At 40.4% G+C, this 18,463-nt stretch overlaps 1 protein-coding gene across 1 annotated transcript in view; it reads left to right on the top strand.

The window, feature by feature from the left end:
- SPON1 (spondin 1) overlaps window positions 1-18,463 on the top strand; it is a 261,366-nt gene that overhangs the window by 106,532 nt on the left and 136,371 nt on the right. The window contains exon 5 of the mRNA XM_079787932.1: window positions 5,973-6,095. Within this exon, the coding sequence (XP_079644058.1) occupies window positions 5,973-6,095 (123 nt within the window). The remainder of the gene's footprint in view (window positions 1-5,972; window positions 6,096-18,463) is intronic.

The raw sequence follows: 18,463 nt of genomic DNA, 5'->3' as shown, positions 1-18,463 counted from the left end.
CTGGGTAGGAGATAATGTACCTTATAGTGGTGTCGTCTTTTTTATTTTTGTGAAACAGTGATTATTCTGAAGAGGTTCTCTGGAATAATTCACAGGACTTAATTAAGGAATGCACAATTGTGTACCTTTAAGAAGTTTTAATGGCTTTCCAGAATAATCACCAACAGAAACTTGGGTAGTACCTGGACAAAATGGAGGAACCTTCTCCAGGGAAGCTCAGAGGGAGATGGGGTTGCCATGGGGGCATAGGCCTTGTGATTTCACCACATTCAAGGATCTGGTCTTTAGATGTGCAAGGTCATCATTGCCCTCTCCATGGGTTGAAGGCATTCTAACAAAGCCCATGCAGACCAAGTAGACAGGGGAGGTCAGGGCAGAGGCCTGGGTTCAGATCTGACCCGGGTTTAAAGCCTGCCTCTGCCCTTCCTAGCCATCTGACTTAATACATGTAAAATCATACCATGCCTCCTTGGCACAGAGTAAATGCTACCTGTACTAGTTATTGTTATCTGTATCTGAAAGCTTGTTTATTAATCTACTGTTAAAAATGAAGATCTTAAACATCTGAATGTATTTAGAAGTCATCAAAGAACTAAATAAAAATAGAAAATGTTCTATAATTATACATCTTTATCTCATTTCTATTCATTTTTGCAGAAGTTTATTTGCATTTCAAGCCATTAGCATTTTGAGAAGAAATAATCCTCTTTAATTCTAGCAAATCATAAACTATTAAGAAAAAGAAAGGTTGATAAAGGTCTTCTGGGAAAATTTTAAGAATAGGTAATTTTTTTGAGTGCTTGCTACATGTCAGGCACTATTCCAAGCACTTCACAGACCTTAAGCAGGTAATCTGCACAACCCTATATGGTAAAAACCATTACATCATCCCCATTTTATAGATGAGAAGCCTGAGGTGGGAAAAATTTAATGGCTTGCTCAGCATCATACAGCTTGCAGTAGAGGGAACATGTCCACTCAGCTTTTCTCCAAACAAGGGAACATTTCAACTATTGAGGCTCTGTTTGAATCTAAGAGCAAGTGCCCTTAACCATTTCCTTTCTGTCAAAGGGACTGCCTCCCAATTCAATAGCGTGAACTGTTGCCTTTGGTAGCTCAAAGCATTCTGAAGCATATGTTTCCCTGCAGATGAGCTAGAACAGAAGTTAGATACTCTATGGGGGGAGTGGTGTTGCATGCTAAGCCTGGAAAGAGCAAACAGGGAGAGGTTAGATACCTGCATTAGGGCCATACCTGCCATTGGATAGGGGCCAGAGAATGGAACCTGTGGGTCAGGACCCTGGTCAGTTTCCAGGTGGGAATCACCATACGTGGCTTTTGGGGCTTTCCTTCCCTGTATTTAATTGTTCACATGTCCATTCAGCTTTTCTCCAAACAAGGGAACATTTCAACTATTGAGGCTCTGGATTTCTAAAGGGCAATCCCGCCCTAACCCGCTTGGCTCAGTGGATAGAGCGTCGGCCTGTGGAGTGAAGGGTCCCAGGTTTGATTCCGGTCAAGGGCATGTACCTTGGTTGTGGGCACATCCCCAGTAGAGAGTGTACAGGAGGCAGCTGATCGATGTTTCTCTCTCGTCGATGTTTCTAACTCTCTATCCCTCTCCCTTCTTCTCTGTAAAAAATCAATAAACTATATTTTTAAGAAATAGATATGTTTTTAAATAAATAAATAAATAAATAAATGGCAATCCCATTCCTACCCGGACTCCATGAGATGCCATTGAAGTCCCGTGGGTTGGAGTTGTGGGTTTTCTGGATCACACATTTGCAGGCCACGTTTTGATTTATACTCACAGATGGCTAATCACAACCACTGGGGGATGGCTTTGTTAGTTTGACTATCAAGGACAACCTTATCTCCCAGATTTGAGGGTTCTCAGGAGGCCCTTGGCTGACACTCACATACTGATAGCAGTCCTTAACTGGGTGCACGTCCCAAAAACTCAATCCTTGTCTAAGCTATGACTATGCTAAAATTCTGCGATATAGTGTCAATAAAGTGGCATTGCAAATCTCTGTTGGTTATCACTTCTGAAGCAGAGATACATGGCATGGATACATGAAACAGGCTGAAAGAGGTCAGAGGGGAGAAGACTGGGGGTGTGGGCGGAGGACTGGATGAGTACTGGATGAAATAAGGTGAAGGGATTAGCCAAAGGACATATATGCATAGCCCACAGGCACAGACAACAGTGTGGTGATGGCCAGAGGGAGGGGGGTGGGGGCTGGGTGGAGGTGGGTAAAGGTGGGGGTGAAATGAGGGACATCTGTAACAGTGTCGACAATACATTTTTAAATATTAATATTGAATGAAAAAATAATGACTAAACACGCACCTGTTTAAAACACCACTTTCTTTGTTAAAAATATATTTTTTATTGATTTTTTACAGAGAGGAAGGGAGAGGGATAGAGAGTTAAAAACATCTATGAGAAAGAAACATCTCCACCTCCTGCACACCCCCTCCTGGGGATGTGCCTGCAACCAAGGTACATGCCCTTGACTGGAATCGAACCTGGGACCCTTCAGTCTGCAGGCTGATGCTCTATCCACTGAGCCAAACCAGTTAGGGCTAAAACACCATTTTCTAATGATAACTTTATAGAGGGGAGGGGAGGCAGGGAGCCCAGCAGGACCTGGGCTATAGGATCTTTTTTTTTTTTAATTCTTTATTGTTCAAAGTATTACACGAGTAGAGCTGTAGAATCTTTAGATACAGTTGTAGATGATCCCCAGAGACAGCAGACCCATGAGGAAATTCATCAGTTAGCAAGCAGATCACGTTAAGAAAGTCTTTAATTCATCAGCATCGAGCAAAGGGATTTCTCTTAAATGTGTATGCCTACTTAATTATCTCTAGCTCTTTCATTAAGGTCTTTACATCCTTTGGTGAGTCCAATCAAATCAGTCAGGGAAGGGGAGAGAGATGCAAGTATCTATTATTTTTTCCCCAGTAGAAGCTGTTAATGCATAGGGGAAAAATTAAGAACTGCGCAGCTAAAAAGCAATGGCAATCGTTATTTTAAGAAAGAAACAGAAAACATTAAGCTACTTACAATTAAGTGAAACACATAAAATATTCAAAAAGGTGACCCGTAATAAGCATATGCATCCACAGGCTCACCTTAAATCCATGTCACAAACAATTAAGGGAGAGGGGAAGGTAAAGGGAAAAGCAGGGAAGAGAGGAGACTGCGGGAGAAAGGGGTAATGAGAAAAGGAAGAGAAAGGCGAGGAATGAAGAGTAAAGGATGAACACTGAAAAAGGAAGCTGGTGGATTGAGAGTAGAAATGGGGAGAGAGGGCAGCTCAGGAGACGCTGCAGGGCCTGAAGTTACCTGTATGTTGCACACCCTGCTGTGGTTAGCAGAGTGGAGGAGGGAAGTTAACACTTGTTATCACTACCCTTTGAAAGACGGGTTCATTTTCAATAGGCTTGTCCTCAGTAGGAAACCATATGTCTGTTTCTAGTTTCAAACTTAGACATTTTCTTTTTAAGTGGAAGCTTATTTTCTGTTGGAAGTTCAAAAGATATATTGTAAAATGTATTCCCTTGAACTCCTGGGTACATGTTAAGTTTACCACCCATAGACCTGAGAGCCCTTTGGATAAGGTAAAGCTCCAAATTTGCCTTATTTTGGTTTCTTGAGAGATTATTGCTGCTGCCTCATTTGACAATGCCTGGTAGTCACCATCGAAACCCCAGCATGTATGTACCTCTTAGCTCTGAATCCCTTTTTCAAAACTAATTTAGTTTTTTCACAACATAGTTGGTCATAATGGAAATGTAAAAAGCAAAAAATATTCAGGAATTATTGATTTATCCTACCTTTCCCGAAATATATTCAACAGAGCGTGTCCCTCCGCTATCAAAGTGGCTCATACAGGAATCAGACGTGGGTTACCTGTGCATGAGGCAGTGGGAGCCTGTTCCTCAGCACAGACAATGCTCTGGTCTCTTCCAAGTGCACAAAGAGTAGCCACAAAGGGATTTCTGTTTTGCGTGGTTTCAGACCTCTTCTTTAGGGCTGTTTAGAAATCCTGGAGCTGTGTAGGGAAATAATTTTTTTAATGTACCATTCTTCATTTGAAAAAGCAAAGAGAGAAACACATGGAAGAATTTTCACTCTCCCTGGCTGGTGTGGCTCAGTTGGTTGGGCGTCATCCGATACACCAGGAGGTTCTCGTTCGATTCCAGTCAAGGGCACATGCCCAGGTTGTGGGCTAGATCACTGGTAGGGGTGTGTAGGAGGCAACCGATGGATGTTTCCCTCTCACATCAATGTTTCGCTCTCTCTCAAAAAAAAAAAAAATCAATAAACTATCCTTTAAAAAAATTTTTTTTTCACTCATTGGTATTTCTGCACATCTATCCAGCCAAAGTTCTTGGCTAGACAGATAGCATGCAGAGATTAAGGGCATGGGCTCCAGCCTGGCAGATGTGGCTCAGAGGTTGAGTGTTGACCGGTGAACCAGGAGATCGTGATTCAATTCCTGGTCGGGGCACATGCAGGAGGAAGCTAATTAATGATTCTCTCTCATCATTGATGTTTCTGTCTTTCTCTCCCTCTCCCTTCCTCTCTAAAATCAATAAAAATAAAAATAAAAATAAAATAAAGAGCATGGGCTCCAGTCTCAAAAAGACCTGAGCTCCAGTTTTGCCTGCACCACTCACAAACCCTGTGACCTTGGGCTGGTTACCTAATATGCCACAGTTTTCTGATCTGTAAAATGAGGTTAATTAAAGTATTTACCTCCTAGGATTGCTAGGACAACTCTAGCTATATATGGAAAAGAATCAGCACATACAAGGACTCTATACAGTGTAGTTATTATTACAATAACCCGTCCTTTTTTCTCCATCCTGGAGCCCAGAATGCACTTCTTCCACCCATCACTGATTTTGCATATTCAAACCAAACGAACCCAGTGAATTCCATATGGAACACTTGTAAAATGCTCTTTCTTACACTCAAAAGATTTTTGTACTCTTTGTCGCTGCTCTTTATATAATATTTAAGAATAAATGTCCAACTTGGAAAAAAGAGAACATTTATGTTAATACCGCTAGAGAAACTGAAGCACTTGAAGCCAGTTGCAGCTGTAGTCATTGTTTTCATCTTGCAGGAATCAGAAGAGACTACGGGCAACAATGCACAGTTAGGGATATGGGCTTGACAATCGGAAATTCTGAATTTATTCATGTAATCTCTCTTTCCCCACTTATCAGCTATTCACAGCTAAAAGTAGGGGCAGAAAGAATCTTCAGTTTTTCCTGTCTGCCACTGTGCTCAGAAGTAAACCTGAACTTAGGAACATATTCCCCACCCACCACCCCTCCTAGTAAAGCCTCTGAAAGCTTGATAAGAAGTGTTGTGATTATATATGCGTATCTTTTTTAAAAAAAATAATTTTCAGCAGTCCTTTATCTCTCTGTCTCCGTCTTTCTGTTCTCACTACTCCTTCAAAGCAACTCCTTCTGGTCCTGCCAATCTGGTCCCAGGAGATATGTCTTAGAGAAAACACACACATGTATATTCTTCTTAAAATTTTGTGGGAATATCGTGTTGGGGGAGGAGTGGGGGAAGAGACTGGGGCCCAGAATGGATAACTTAGTCAGTTTTATCTCTGGTTTCTCAATACAACCTCCATCCCAAATATTCTGCCTTCTTGATCCCACAGGTCTCCTCACTTGATTAAAGCAAAAGTTCTATTTTATTTATTTATTTATTTATTTATTTATTTATTTATTTATTTATTTACTGCAGAATATAGTTGCCATACTGAGAGGTACCTATACAGAATCCTTTATAGCCCAAGTCCTGACCTGGTTCTCTGTGTTATTAATCAATGAAAACTGCACCTCATATGTTTTTCCCCAGGCATTAAGGACAAGATCAAGACCCACATTTGCTTCCTAACTTGGTGCCTTTCCTTCCTGACTGTTTTCAGATTCCATGTTTGACGGGGTGACGGACAAACCAATCCTAGACTGCTGCGCCTGTGGGACTGCCAAGTACAGACTCACCTTTTATGGGAATTGGTCTGAGAAGACGCACCCAAAGGATTATCCTCGTGAGTAGAGCAGCTACTTTACGGGTTGGGAAAAGTGAATCTCAGAGTTCTGTCTGGTTGTGGGATACAGTAGCTGAAGTATGTTAGGTCTGCTCGTTCCTGCCAAATGATTCATGAAATGCACATTCCCCGCAAGTGAATCCATCAAGACAGAGGTCTGCTTCTAGCTTCTTTGCATGGCATTGTTCTAAGTGTTTTCTTATTTGTGATTTAAAAAATATTCCTGAGGTCATGCAGCTTATCTTCAGGTCAGACATGCGGTAACCCTCAGTCCTCCTCAAATGGCTCTATCCACGAACGATACAATAGATGTCTTTGTGCTTGAAAGGGCTGGCAAAGGGGACCCGCTCTTCACTCCACAGACCAAGGTCAACAAATATGCAACATCCTTAACCACAGCTGGCATTGGTAGTCTACAGCACACCCTTTCCTTACTGACTCCAGATACCACCTTAGAATCCTTTGTGACACCTTGCTCCAGGTAGTCAATACCAATCCTTGAGACTTGTCAGGAGACCCCAAACTTGCTATTTTGAAGTAGACCCTTAAGTGGGACTCTGACAACTCACTTTTCTCACACAATTATCTCAACAACTGCCTAGCATGTGCCAGCCACTGTGCAAAACTCTAGAGATGGAATATACAAAAAAAAAAAAAAAAAGACACAGCTCAGGTTCTCATAAAACTCAGAGATTAGTGGGGAGGCAGACACTAATCAAATAATCACACAAAAAGATGTGAAAATTATGACGGTGAAGAGTAGACTTACTGTGTGCCATTTACACATTGTGTCATTTAAGTCTCAAAAATAACCAGCTTTTGTGGATGAACTCACTGGGGATCAGAGAAATATCATGATTTGCCCACAGTCAAATGTAAGTAGTGGATCCAAGATCCCAAAAGGGGTTTTCAGGCCTCTTTCCCTGCCTTTCATTTGGGTTGCCTTTAAGAGCCAGTGTTGCCCATTCTCTCTAACTGTGGGTGGCAGGATGTCCCTGTGTGGCATTGAGCACGCTTTTTCTGTTTATTGTTTGATTCTTGTTCATTTCACTTTGGAGTTGCCACAGCTGGGAAAGAACAGTGGGACTGGGAGAAAGAGATTAAAGGGAGGGATTTGAGTCAGCCCCCAAAGGAAGGGGGAGCAAAGGGTACATGGTTAGAACTTAAGAAGACCCAGTTCAGACTAGAACCTCCGTGGTCCCCCAACAGCCCACCCAGATGGCACTCCAACATTTCTTGGCAGATCAAGAGCCCAATTGTTTAATTTTACCCACATGTAATTAAGGCTTGATTCTTAGGAGCCTCTTACTAGTTCATTTTCTTGACTCTGGTGTTCAGCTTGATCTGCTTCAGCTGGTGTGGGAGACCTGCGAGAACAAACTTGGGCTCTTTGCCTGGGGGTGGAAACCACTTGGAACAAGTATGAAGGAAAAGATTTCCCCCAGTGCCTCCCATCCACCAACCAATAGGCAAAATGTTAGGGGTCCATTACTCATCTTTTGTAATCCTAATGAGCTTCTTGCTCTTTTCTATTCTGACACTGTTATTTCTCAGAATTAAAAAATAAATTTAAAAGGTACAGACCATTGTTTCTGGATCTTTGGGACAAATCAAGGACAAATCTGTACAGAATGTCTGTGGAGTTGTTGGGAGTTTCTTAATAAATATAGCAGACATGTATTCCAGGTCCCTCAGGATGCTTCCATTGACAGATGTCAGAGTGTGTCTTAATTTTTGGTTGGGAAAAATTTGGTCACTATGAACAGAAGAGCATTTATCACATCATACTGTAATTATTCTTCAGGAGTCTTTATTCCCATCAGACAAAGTTCTCCAGGACATGCTCATTTTTTATTCTCAGTGCCTGGAAGTGCCTGGTGCCTTCCCAAGTACCGTGTGCTGATTGCTGAACTCAGAGTGGCATTCGCTATGACCTGGGAGGCAGATTTCTAGTTCACATCTAGTCACCAGGGCCAATACTGAGCAGGGAGTGTGGGCTGGAAGTGTGGGCCGGACCCTCCTTGGAGGAAAAGGACTTGAATACTCAGGAGACAGGAGCTAATTGAAAAGGCACAGAGAAAGTCCAATCAGGGCTTTAAAAATGTGATATTATCAAAAGTGATTTCTACCAATATTCGATCACAGATGACTTTCCTTTTGTGTCTCCAGGGATGATTTTGTCTTGATAACCAATGCTTGCCATTAAGCCCAATAAAGCCATGATGCTGCTTCCCAACAATAGTGCAAACTGATAAATTCGGAGTCCCTCTCTCCTTATTAATTACTCATCAAAAATGCTGCTTTTTCTGCAAGGATCTTGGAGCAGCCGTCCTCAAGTTTTTTAATGGCAAGGTCCCTTTTACATACTTGAAAGCTATTGGGAACTCCCACAGTCTTTTGTTTATGTGGGTTGTGTCTCTCAATAGTTACCATAGGAAAAATTAAAACAGAAATTTAAAAATATTACTTACTTTTTAAAAAGGAACATGCAATGAATTAGCAATAATAAACTTAGTACATGTTACCAAAATTTATGAAAATAACTGTATTGTCCAAAACAAAAGAAATGTAGTGAAAAGAGTATCATTGTTCTACATTTTTGCAAATCTCTTTAACCTCTGATTTAATAGAAGACCCCTGGATTCTCATATTTGCCTCTGTATTCGAACTGTCATGGTTTATATTTTGGATTGTTACATATGAAGAAAATTCTATCTTGCACAGGTATGTAATTGGAAAAGGGAAGAATATTTTAATAACCTTTTCAGATCATTACAGATAATCTTCTTTGATACTACACCAAAACTCTGCAAATGGTACAGTAGTTCCCCCTTATCCAAAGGGGATATGTTCCAGGACCCCCAGTGGATGCTTGAAACCGCAGATTGTACTGAACCTTATATGTACAATTAGAGGCCCGGTGCACGAATTCATGCACCAATGGGGTCCCTCAGCCTGGCCTGTGGGATTGGGCTGAAACTGGCTCTCCGACATCCCCCGATTGTGAGAGGGCACAGGCCAGGCTGAGGGACCCCACCAGTGCACAATTGGGGCTGGGGAGGGATGCGGGAGGTTGACCAGCCAGGGAGGGACTGTGGGAGGGCTCCAGGGCATGTCCAGCCCAGCTCCCTCAGCCCAGATCAGCTGGACTCCAGCAGCAAACTAACCTACCGGTGGGAGCATCTGCCCCCTGGTGATCAGTGCATTCATAGCGAGCAGTTGAGTGACCTTAGCATAGCATTAGCATATTATGCTTTGATTGGTTGAACTGACAACTGAACAACTGGACACTTAACATATTAGGCTTTTATTATATAGGATGTTTCTTCCTCTACATGCATACCTATGGTAAAGTTTAATGCCTTTCCCACCTTTACTAAGCACTCTTCACGCACTGTGGACATTGTTTTTGTAATGTGAGGTGGGACAGCAAAACTAGTGTGAATTTATTTTTCCTTCTGCACAATTTCATTGGTAAAAGATTAGTTCTTAGAGTAGATCTTAGCAACCTCAGCATACGATTGTGATTTTTTCCCCCTTATTAAGTTGAAAACGTTCAATTTTTCACATAAAGGAAGCAATTTATGCCTTCTCTTTGGCATATCTGAATTGCCAGCATTACTATTCTTAATAATTCTTAGCATTATTAAGTAAAATAAGGGTTACCTGAGCAGAAGCACTGTGATACTGCGACAGTCCATCTGATAACTAAGACAGCTACTAAGTGACTAACGGGCAAGTAATGTACACAGTGTGGATACACTGGACAAAGGGATAATTCACTTCCAGGGCAAGACAGTGGGAGATTTCATCACATTGCTCATACTGGTGTGCAATTTAAAAATTATGAATTGCTTATTTCTGGAATTTTTCATTTAATATTTTCCAACCATGATTGAGCTCAGGAACCTGAAACCATGGAAAGCAAAACCTCAGACTGGAGGGAGAGGGGACTACTCTACTTTCTTAAAGCATAATTACAACATAGAATATTAAAGCCATATTAATGAACTCGTATTCTATCGCATTAAAATGCATTGCTTTCCTTTGCACTGTGAGTAGATCTGATACAAATGAATGTTTTCGTAACATCATACATTGGTCATTTGGAAAATATTGGTGTTCTGACTTATGCAGATGATCCAAAAGTGGAGACGTTTCATTATACAGTGTCAAAAATCACATTCATTATACCACTTCCAGTCTCATCAGAAAAGGGTTTAAATATTAGAAAGCTATGAAATTCATAGTGACAGATAAAAGTTTTCTAAAATTCTAAGTTTTGCTTGAAAGCTTGAATTTTATCATTAGCCGCAAATGCTGTCCGGTGTGTTCGTTCCTTGAAGTGACAGGCTCACTTCATTGTTGAGAAAATGTCTGCCAGACTCTCAAGTCTGAATAACCGTCATTTGTCAGTCCAGCTTGCACCTCAAACAATCACACAAGTGCTTTTATGCAAGACAATCATGGTACTTCAGTTTGCAGTTGAAGTGCTTTACGCATATTTCCCAATTAGTCACACAGTACAGTAGGAAGATGTGTACTCAAAGGTACAGAGATTTGATAAAATTAATAATTTATATGGTTTCATCAAGGACATTCTCAGGTGAAACTGACTTCCGTGGTTGTTGTGCGCTGCACGTTTCTGGCAGTGAAGAATACACTCTACGGAAACAGCTCAAGGCCACTGCCTTGATCTGCACTAAGTTCCAATAGTTTTACTCACCTTGTTTTTGCACCATCAGCGGATTTTGGGTTGGTTTCCCCCCCCCCCCCCCCCCAGCAATGTTAATGTCAACACATCGCAAAAGGCTAATCATATCTTAGTACTGTTATAAGAATAGTTTCACCTCACAGTCTCCCTGGAAAGGCCTCAGAGAGGCCAGAGGTCTCTGTGGCACTCCTCAAAGTAAACCACGACTTTGAGAACCTCTGCAGTAATATAAGATAGCAACTTTGGGTGTCTGTCCTTCTGTTCTCTTCGGATAACTTGCCCTTGAGCATTCAGATGGGGGATTGGGCAACACCCTTATGCCTTCAGCCATCTGTTGTGTGGGCCACATCTGCCCGCGGCTCTTCTCAGCCATTACGCAAAATGGTTAGCTCCAAACACTGATGGTTTTGGAGCTCCGTCTCTTGGAGACCAGAGCACTTTCTGCATCCAGTGCGCCCCCTCCTCTTGGAGGGGCCAGGTGTGGGGAGCTAAGGAAGATGGCCGAAATGACTTCTGACATCCCCTCTCTATTGTAGTGCCATAAATCCCTGCTGGCCATCTGGAAACAGTGAAATCCTTTTAAAACACTCCCAATTGAGTACTTTTTTTTAGAAATCCGTTTTAAGGCCGGTTCATGCAAGCTTTACTTCATAGGTGGAAAAATCCTAAAGCACAAAGAAGTTCAGGGCTCAGATCTCACAGCCAGAATGTCAGAACCAAAATCAAAGCTCAGCTCTCCTGATTCGTTTCCGCCTTCCTCTGGGGGATGTTGTGAGGCAGGCTTCTCTCCTCTGCAGTGAAATTGAATGTCTTATACACAAAGCACCTTTTAATAAGGCCCTGCTGTACCACCATGGCCTCAGCAGATACCAAACTCTGAACAGCTTTGCCCCACTGTACAAAGACCTACTCTGCGGAGATCCTTAGAAGTGAGAGAAAGTCTGCATTCTCTGTGCCTGAACAGAGTTCCAGAACCCTGGGGTATTAAAAGTGCAAGTGTGCCCTCCTCCCAACCCCTCTGCATTCCCACCCCACCCCAGTGTCGGTCCTCAGCAGTGTAGTGAGTGTAGTGCCCAGCTGCGGTCCAGGAGCGAGTGTTCTTTACAGAAACCCAGTGACTGGGCAGTGTTACTGCATAGGGGTGTCCCGGCAGTTGGAGACATGCCCAGTCTTTGTCAGGGGACTGGGAGTTGCCTAACACATGCTGAGTCTCTTTACTCTCTTGTTCTGAACACAGCTCCTGGGTTTTTGACAAATGCTTCCACTCCGGAGAGACTCTGTAATCTCCCTTGATAATGTAAAATGCATGACTCCCCCCATTTTTGGATATAGGTTTAACACCGTTTAACAAATAAATATTGACAAAAAGAAAACCTTTTCCAGGAGCCAATTATTTTTTGCATTTGGGAACACTGCCTCAAATATAAACATGGCCACTGGGAAATATACTCTACAGAATCGAAGTTAATTTTACAGTGAAATTCAGCCACTTTTTCCATTGGGTCACTTAATTTGAAAAATCATTCATTATTAAATCCAATCACATGAAAGACCGCCATTCTAACACTTGGCAACGACTTTTATTTCTTTGTATATTCATCTGAATTCAGAGTTTCTGTATCATATTTGAACACTTTTTTGCATTGGATTGTGTTTCCATGGCCACAATTTATTACATCAGCTTGTTCTTACCGCTTACCTAACTGTTCTTTTATTGACCATTTAGGTGATGTCAGGGCCTTTGCAAACACAAAAAGCACTGCAATACCAAAACTTGGTACTTAAAACCTTCCTCTACCCTTTCTACCTCCTTTGAATTATTTCTTTGAAATAATTTTCCAATACTATGACTGCTGGATCAAAGGAGATGGACGTTTGTGGCTCTTGAGATTTTTTTTTGCCACATTCTTCTCCAAAACATTTCTATCAGTTCACCATGTGACCAAGAATGAATAAATGTATCTGTGTCTCCCAGCCTCTTCAGTGTTCAGTGTTTGAGTTTGCCAGGTAATGGTAATAAAAATGAATCTTATGATTTTAAATTGGGATTGGTTCAATTACTAACACACTTGAATCTTTATTTTTTTAATGTTTATTGTCCTTTGCCTTTAAAACCACTAGGGTGTTGGCAGGAATCAGATCTGACTTTGCTCATTATCTCCCCGAGGCCTAGCTCATTGTCTGGCACATTGAAAGCTTCTCAATAAATAGTGTTGAGTGAATGAATGGATGGATAAATAGCAATTACAAAATGAGCAAGGGAGGGAATGAAAGGAGATGAGCAGTGAAAAGCCATGAAGAGGTGAGGGCAGGAGAGAGACAGGATCTTATATGGCTGCGGAATGCAGAACACATTGGATGGAGCTAGTGGTATATGGGAAGATGGGTTAGGAAGATATCACAGTGATGGGGAATACCTCGGACTAAGGCAGTGAACATGGTGATGGAGAGAAGGGATGGATTTGAGATCTTTTAGAGGTAGATTCTGTCATGGATTGGATGTGGAGGAGTGAGAAACATTAAAGCTGAAAAGCCAGGTTTCTGGCTTGGAAGTGAAGGTATGCTTCCTTCTTAAAATATTCCTCAATATTATTGTCTTTCTATTTTTATAAATGATTGTGAAATCATTTTATCAAGTTCTATAAAGGATCCTGTCAGAGTTTTAAGTGAGATTGCACTAAATCCCCAAATTATTTTGGGAAGAATTATTAGCTTTTTAATATTTAGCTTGCTCAGTTTCTTCCCATTCATGAGTAAGACTATTATTTGTGGGTTTCCTTAGGACAGTGGGTTGCCTAGGACAGTGATTTTCTTCATACATGGACCATAGGACTCTTCTCTTGACCTAATTTCAGAAACAAAATTAAACATTCAACAAACAATAATCCCAGTGCTTTCTGCCATCACCGGGAAATTCTTCCCCAGGCTGAGTAATTGTGCCCATCAGAGCCTCCCAGCTGTGCCGCCACCAGTCTGAGTCACAATAGAGCACATCCCCAGGAAATAGAATTTGATACCAAGCACCTGGGTCATGATACACTGGTTCAGTGAAAGAAGGGGTAAAAGAATTAAATAGCTTCTTCCCCTTTTTTCTCCTCCCTTCCCTCCACCTTTCTGGGAAGTCTTATAGCAACAACTGACTATTTATAGAGTAGAAAAGGAAAGTCAGTAATCAGTTTTCCAGTTAAACATAGCAGGTCGAACATACACATTAATCTTTGATTTTCCCTCAGTTCCTATAAAGATAACATTAGATAAATAAAAAGGATATAAACCCACAAAGATAAGAAAAGATGAAAGTAGGCTACAATAACACCAAAATCTGGAGGCTGAAAAATATAGAGAAAAGGTAACTGGCTTAGCAGAGCATGGAAAGATGAATCCTAAAACCTGCAGAGAGGGCAGTGCCTAAGAACCAAGCCAATTCATTGTACGGATGCGGGAATAGCCTCAGGAACTAAAAGAAGGTCAAATGCTCAGCACAATGAATGAAAAAGGCATATTATCTTGGCATCCTATATAATAAAAGGCTAATATGCAAATCAACCACATGGTGGGACTACCTGTCACTATGACGCACACTGACCACAAGAGGGCAGACACTCAATGCAGGAGCTGCCCCCTGGTGGTCAGTGCACTCCCACAGGGGGAGTGCCGCTCAGCTAGAAGCTGGGCTCTCGGCTGGCAAGCGCAGCAGCGGTGGTGGGAGCCTCTCCCACCGCCGCAGCAGTGCTAAGGATGTCCAACTGCTGGCTTAGACCCTTGGGGAGCAGGCCTAAGCAGTCAGTTGGACATCCCCCGAGGGCTCCCAGACTGCAAGAGGGCCCAGGCCAGGCTGAGGGACCCCATATCTCCCTGAGTGTATGAATTTCATGCATCGGGCCTCTAGTTTTAGAATAATGAGCATAGGGACAACCCTACAAGCATCCAGAAAAACTAGTAATAAACAAAAGATCAGGAACCAAGTGGCATCAGACCTCTTTCAAACAACACAAAGCTGCAAGACAATGGAGCAATGTCAAACTCCAAACCCATGGTTATAAATTCTCAAGGGAGACCATTTTTGTTCAGCCCAGAGTCTAGGTGAACACAGAGAACCTTTCTTTCTGGGTCACTTTTTCATTGAAAGTTTTTTCATCGAGGGCCCTAATCTTCCTGCTTCCGTTTAACCTTGACATGTCCTTATAAATTATTCTTTCATTAAACTCTCCTCTCTTGCCTCATTGCTTATGTCATCAATTTCCTGCGGGACCTGACTGTTGTGGCCACACTTTCAGAAATTGATTCTTAGACTCTGTACATGTATTACCTTGGTGCAATAACAAGCAAAATTAACAAATATAGTAAAGTCAGTCATCTTTGAGTTAGAATCCCCCACCTCTCAAATGCTGCTTCCCTCCCATTGTTCATAGGACCTAGAGATATCCAAATGGGACTGTCTTCCCTCTGGGCCTGTGGGTAAACTTGGATGCCAATTCAATTCCTATTCCTTAGGCCAGGGGTCCTCAAACTTTTTAAACAGGGGGCCAGTTCACTGTCCCTCAGACCGTTGGAGGGCTGGACTATAGCTTAAAAAAAACTATGAACAAATTCCTATGCACACTGCACATATCTTATTTTGAAGTAAAAAAACAAAACGGCAAAAACACCCGCATGTGGCCCGTGGGCTGTAGTTTGAGGACGCCTGCCTTAGGCTTCTAATTCCCTTTTCCCTTTCTAAGCACTAGGTTCGCATTCCACCCAAAGCATATTCAAAGTAGCAATGTTATAAGTAGACACTTCAGTGCTTATATGTTAGGTGGTTTCTGGAATTTTAGCTAGGAGAACACCCTTTAATAATGAGGAGTATGTTTTCAAAGCTAATGTTTCCTGGTATAAACATATATGCAATTTCTCTAAACACTGAGACTTGAACAAATTTTAATTTTTCCTAAATGATTTCCTTTCCCTCATGAAAGCTTTGAAGTTTCTTTCTTATATATCCTTTACAATTTTCTAGGATTATTTTATATTTTTGTTATTAGCAATCTGATTTCCAGTTTTCATCATATTTTCTGCCAGGTTATACTTAGTATACTAGAATGCTATTGATCTTTTATTCACTTTTATTGCAACTTTACGCTTTTATTACTAATAGTTTTATCCACAATTTCTTGGATTACATAAGTAATCATTCATCATTTGCCTGCAAAGAGCAACATGTTTTTTTGTGTGTTTTTTTTTTCTCTTCTGATTATTACCCTATGGTTTCTATGGTACTCTTGTTCACTGACAAGAATCACCACTACAATCAAATAATAATGGTAAAAGTGGGTAATTTTGTTTGACTTCTATTTGCACTAAAAGTGCATTTAATATCTCTCTTTTTAAAAATCTTTATTGTTGAAAGTATTACATATGTCCCCTCTTTTTCCCCACTGACACCTTCTAGCCCAACCCCACCCATGCTCATGCCCCCGCCCCTGCCCCAGGCCTTTACCACCTATTGTCTGTGTCTATGGGCTATGCATATATGCATACCAGTTCTTTGGTTTATCTCTTCCCACCCACCTATCCACCCCTACCTTCTCTCTGAGATTGGACAGTCTGTTCCGTGCTTCTTTGTCTCTGGATCTATTTTGTTCATCAGTTTATTTTGTTCATTATATTCTATATATGAGTGAGATCATGTGATACTTGTCTTTCTCTGACTGGCTTATTTCACTTAGCATAATACTCTCCAGGTTCCTCCAGCTGTCTCAAAGAGTAAGAGATCCTTCTTTTTTATTGCTTTAATATCTATTAAGTACAATGTTGACTTTTGACCTTAAATAGATATTTATATAAATGTCTACTTTTAATTTTTACATGGTTATTGGACTTTTATTTTTAGCTCCTATGGACATATAATTGTTATTATTTAATCTCTTTTTGTAGAATGTTATAATTAATAGTTTTTCATTTGCTAGACTACTCTTCCATTCTGTGGTGAACCTAACTTGATGGTATGTTTTTTCCTTCAGTGCACATGCCTACTTATTCTTCTTCCACTACTACATACTATTTGCAAAATGTCATTATTTTTCCACACATTTTCTCAATAACATTTGTCTTAGCCCCATAGAATGAATATGGTGATTCCTATTTAAAGAAGAGGAATTTGAGTCCCAGGAAGGTTAGCAATTAGGTGCAGTTCAAAGAGTCAATGCTGTTACAGTTAGGCTTTGAATGAGGCCCATATGACCCTAAGCCCTTTGGCTATGACTCTCCTTTAAAATACTAATTAATGATCAGTATTGTTTTTAAATTTTTCACAACTAAACTGAGTGGCCAGATTATTATGATCTCTGAACGCATAATAATCTGGCCACTCAGTGTACTTCTCTTGAGTACCTCATTTATTTGATATCAAAGATACTATAAATCTTGCACGTGATCAGTTTTCCCCTTTGCACTGGCTGATAGAAAGCTCAGGGCAAATAGGTGGTTGATCTCCAGCAAAAGTCTAGAATACTTTTGGTACCCATTTGAGATACAAATACACTGAGTGGCCAGATTATTATGCGTTCAGAGATCATCATAATCCGGCCACTCAGTGTATATGCAAGAGTGAAATAGGTCTATAGTTTCTGATTTTTAAATCTGATCTTTTTCTGACTTTAGTCTCAAGGTCATATTAACTTTCAGAAGGAAATTGGATAGTTACTATCTACCCATATCAGTCATTGATACTTTGAAAGAGGTAACCACAAACACTGAGAATTGTTCCTCCATCCTTACCTCCGCTTTCTCTTCCAATTTCTTCATCAGTTATTGCTGTACTTAGGCTCTTCATTTTGTGTTAGTTTTAGAATTTTATTCCTTTCCTTAAAAAATTATCTACTCTACTCAGATTTTCATAGTCCATAGCAAACCACTATAGAGTACAACAAAGATAATTCTCCTTCCTTTCATGACTAAATCTACCTGTGTTGGCTTTATCAAATAAGTTTTGTTTACTTAGTAAATAATGCTATTTTTATCTCTTTTCTAATTTACATATATTTGGTTTACATATACTATTCCCTCATTTCTTTTAGATTGCCCTTTGTTCCTGTGCTAAATTTTTATATTATTTAATTAATATTGCTTACTTAATATGCTGATTTTCCCTTTTTTGGTTTTTTAAAATATTAATAATAAATGCAATTATAGCTGTGACTTATGTTCTTAGTAGAGCTCTGAGCTCCTCCTAGAGATTTTAATATGTAGTTCTCATTTTCATGGTTGTTGTTTTTTTTTTAACAGAGTACTTTTGTACTTGTTCTATTTGACACACTTGTTAATTAGCAGAGTATTTTTAAATTTCCAAATAATCAGGGATTTGGGTTTATATTTGTGTTCCAAATTTTGTTTTGGTAAGAGAGTAGTAAATAACTCTTGATATTTTTTGTTTTAACGGTGTTTTTTTTTTAAAATAATCTTGTATATGTTAACTTTAGAAAGCCCTTTTTTCTTATTCCACTTCAGGTGCTGAGGAGTATGTTACTTATTTCATAACACATTAGCATTATTGGTCCATGCAAGGCCCCTATGGCTTTGTTTGTTTTTTTCTTTCATTTCATTACCCCACATACATTGTGATTACTATATATTATAATTTTTCTGCCATCTTATATTTTCTGATTATAACTTT

The sequence above is a fragment of the Cnephaeus nilssonii genome (genome assembly GCF_951640355.1).
Source record: "Cnephaeus nilssonii genome assembly, chromosome: 13".
Lineage (NCBI taxonomy): Eukaryota > Metazoa > Chordata > Mammalia > Chiroptera > Vespertilionidae > Cnephaeus > Cnephaeus nilssonii.
The sequence above is the reverse complement of the archived record's forward strand: the minus strand, read 5'-3'. Positions and strand labels throughout refer to the sequence as shown.